The 3,554-nt window shown below is 55.2% G+C and overlaps 1 protein-coding gene across 2 annotated transcripts in view; it reads right to left on the minus strand.

The window, feature by feature from the left end:
• LPCAT4 (lysophosphatidylcholine acyltransferase 4) overlaps nt 1-3,548 on the minus strand; it is a 7,554-nt gene extending 4,006 nt beyond the window's left edge. Inside the window, exons 1-7 of one of the 2 annotated variants that reach the window (XM_006920532.1) lie at nt 3,345-3,548; nt 1,949-2,091; nt 1,396-1,616; nt 928-1,040; nt 750-810; nt 398-456; nt 171-205 (exon numbers count right to left, since the gene is read on the minus strand). In XM_006920532.1, coding sequence (XP_006920594.1) covers nt 171-205; nt 398-456; nt 750-810; nt 928-1,040; nt 1,396-1,616; nt 1,949-2,091; nt 3,345-3,458 — 746 coding nt within the window. In that variant the 5' untranslated portion in view covers nt 3,459-3,548. Of the gene's footprint in view, nt 1-170; nt 206-397; nt 457-749; nt 811-927; nt 1,041-1,395; nt 1,617-1,948; nt 2,092-3,344 lie in introns of those variants that run through there. The other variant, XM_015596096.2, reaches the window with a different exon arrangement.
• Between the last annotated feature and the right edge of the window lie 6 nt (nt 3,549-3,554).

Here is a 3,554-nt window from a genome sequence, read left to right on the forward strand (position 1 = left end):
TTCTCACACCAGGAGATCAGAACAAAACAGTGGGAAACAGGCATCTCCTCTAGAGTTCTCTTGTCAGAGAATGAAAGGCCATTTGCCTTGTCTGGAAGATTGGAAGGTGGGCCACAAATTCTCTGATGCACCCTGCTTCCCACCCTCACCCCAGGAACACCAGAACTCACACTCCAGGGCCCCTCCATGCCCAGCTGGTGGTGTCCTACAGGAGAAACAGAGGTGAGGAGAGAAAGGCATTACTTTCTTTCCTGGAATTGGCTCACATTCTTTGAGGAGAGGCTCTGATCCCGCCCTGGCCCCATCCCCACATGCACATCCCTCAGGGCACTAACATTTTTCACCCATTAGTGTGAATTCATACTTCCCCTCCCCCATCTCTTGGACTAAGACTCACCAGACTGTTGGGGTAGCGGATGAGGACAGGCTGCACAGGGACTCCTGCGATGAAGGCTCCTAAATCCCATTTCCGCCCCCACCCCCCCCCAGGCAGAGGTTAGTAGAGGTAGCTAGAGGGCATGAAGTATAGGGATCTGGTACAGTTCTCAAATGAGATCTGGCCTTGCTCTGTTTCATTTATAATTTTTCTTCTGACTTTTTGAGACTCCTCAGTGTCAGCTAGGTGGTTCCCTGTCTCCCCGCCCCCACCCCTGCCCTGCCCCTCCACTTCCTTGGTTATTCCAGCATCCCTCTCCAAATCTGAGGCTCCTTTTTCCTATAGCTCTACCACCCACTATCATTTTATTCACCTGGTTTGAATTTAAGCAAAGCCTTCTTGTTGGAACAGGTGCCTTCAGGAAAGAACAGTACCTGGGGAAAAAACCAAGGGACCAGAATGAGGTGGGGTAGGCTGAAAGGGAGGAGAGAGGAAAGAGAAGCCTTTTCAGGAGCACATAAAAGGTGAAGAGTTCTAAAACCCTTACCCACCTGGGGCCACTTGCCTCCTGAGGTAGCCCGCCTTCGGACCTCCTCCACCACTCTGCGCCGAGAAGCTGGGTCATGGCGGGATACGAGGATGGCTTGGTTGAAGCGAAGAAGGGCTGGGGGCCGGGAGAGGATACAAGATTCCTATCAGGGGCATTAACACATGCAGCCACCCCTTCCTCAACAGTAGGAAATGCTTCTCGGTTATCTCTTTGTCCTGGGGACCCTTTTGTTTATTGTATGTTATCCTTTTAGGGAACTGATCAGAGCTCTCTCCAACACTAAGCCCCAGGGGTAGGTTTACAAATTTGAATTTCATTTGCCCCATAGGTCGATATCTTTTCTAACTCCCATCCCCCAATATCCCCCTGCACCCAACCTTGAGGCAAGTTCTCTTCAGAAAGTGTCCATCTGATTTGTTTTTGCCCAGAGATATCATCTCTCCTCTTGACCCCTCTTAAACTCTCTCACCTCCAATGACAGGCACAGAAAGGTTCTCAGCTCGGGACACGACCTTGGGCAGGTCACAGGGAAGCAGAACAATGGGGTCAAAGAAAGTAGAGTGGGGGGCCGCAACAAGGACAGGGGCTTGAAGGCGAGAGGCGCGCTGGCCTCGAACACGAATCCGGAGGAAGCCCAGCAGGAAAAAGAGCACGCGGCTGAGGCCCAGCACCCCATTGTGGCACACGGTCCTGCAGGGTAAGGTGGGGCGTCAGTGGAGGCAGGGAATCTGAGCCTTACTTACCCCTAGGCTTAGGTACCCAGGAAAGCATAAGCCCTCCTTCTGCCCTCTATTACTCTGGCCAAGGAGTGGAAGTCTTTAGCTAATTTGGGACATACCAGGGCACATCACTTAGTGCTGAGGTCCTGGGTACCAGGTCTGAGCCTGGCTGACTCATCTCACCTCACCAGGCTGGGTACCAGAGCTTCCGAACCCTCCCCCTTCTTCTTAAAGAGGGAGCAGAACGAACAGCAGGAAAGAGAAGTGAGAAGTAGGGTGTCTGGGGGCTCATCTCCCACTTACTTTCTCCATCCCGTAAGTGGCTCCTGAAGCTGCTCCTCAGTAAGACCAGCTACTTGCAGCCAGGCAAAGGGCCAGAGGAGAAAGAGGACGATAAAGGCCAGAAGCACTCGGATGGGGGCCAGCAGTGCCCCCAGGAGGCAGAACTGCAGAGGGTGGGTGAGAATGCCATTTCAGGGCTGGGAGACGCTCCCTCCAAGGCTTACCTGTCCCACAAGGATAGACCCAGGAGCAGAGAGCCACCACACACTGTAGATAAGGTGACAGGTGGTATGGGAACAGGAGAGGGGTTGGAATCCAAGGTGGGATGAAGATACCAACGAGGGCAAGAGGATAAAAGATGAATGGGATCAGGGGCCTCGTTCTTCTATCTTTCAGTTGGTCACCATACTACCTACAAAATCGAATGTCATAAAGTGCATCTAGCGCTTGGAAAGGCTGTTAAGAGGATTTAATAATAGCCCCAGCACAGTGATTGAAGTGGCGGCTAGACATATTTCCTCCTCCCCCACGTCCCATTTCATAAATAGCTCCTAAGTCCAACAGAAACCAGGTGCATGGCTCTTTCCACTTTGAGCCTGGGTGGCTGAGGTTTGCAACACACAGAGGTCCACTTTTTAGGCCGCAGGCCAGTCTCTAGTTCTGCCTAAGCACGTCCCTAGTACTGAGGGGTGGAGATGAGAAGAGCTCAGTCCTACTCCGCAGGGCAGGGGTTGCCAGGAGGCAGGGTGACTCCATGGGCTGCCCTGGGGAGAGTGCAGGTAAACAAACAAGGCCCCAGGGGCTCGCCTCAGGGGAGGTGATGGCAGCAGAAACCTTGGACACTCCCCACGCGACTCATCAGTTCCGCTAGGCTGGTGCGACCCTGCACTTCCTGTAGCCAACCCCCTTCTCAGCCTTCTCCCCCACCAGGAGGTGCTGCAGTGCAGGGTGGGGGAGAGTGGAAAGAGGGGGCGTTGGAAGGGCACAGGGGCGCAGGCTCCAGGCCCAGAAACCCGTTTCCTCTAATTCAGAGCCTCGGAGAAGCATTCAGCATACCCCTGCCCCCACTCCCGGCTTTCCGTAGCCTCAAACTCTATTCTAGCCCATCGGCCTCCGCAGGATGTAATCCGCATTCCCCAGATTTCTCCATCTCCCCTACCCCTAGATCCCCTGCAGTCCTCCATCCTCACCTAGCCAATTCTTCCACATCTTGGATCTTGTCTATCGCCCAAGCCTGCGTCCTCTCCAGGACTCCTAGCTCACCCCCACCACCCCCACGTGCGCAATCCCCGACTCCTGCCCCGTAAGCTTCTCACCCACCTCCTTTCCGGATCCCCATCCCCACCTTTGCCAGTTCTAAAAGGCCTCTGTTTCCTGTCCCCACGGGTCCTCCCGTCGCCCCCAGCCCACACCTTACCTTAACCCTCTGGAGGCGGGAGAGACGTAACTCATGTACGAAGGGATTGGGGGGCGCTGGGGGTCCGGAGGTGGGCTCGAGTGGGGCCCAGTCCCCCGAACTTCCCTGGCTCATAGCGGCGGGAAAAGGTGGGAGGGAGGGCGCCCCGGCCCCAGCCCCCAGCCTTGCTCTGCAGAGCTGCAGCTGCGGCTGCAGCAGAGCGGCGGCAGC

Source organism: Pteropus alecto, unplaced genomic scaffold, assembly GCF_000325575.1.
Source record: "Pteropus alecto unplaced genomic scaffold, ASM32557v1 scaffold86, whole genome shotgun sequence".
In the NCBI taxonomy this organism is placed as follows: domain Eukaryota; kingdom Metazoa; phylum Chordata; class Mammalia; order Chiroptera; family Pteropodidae; genus Pteropus; species Pteropus alecto.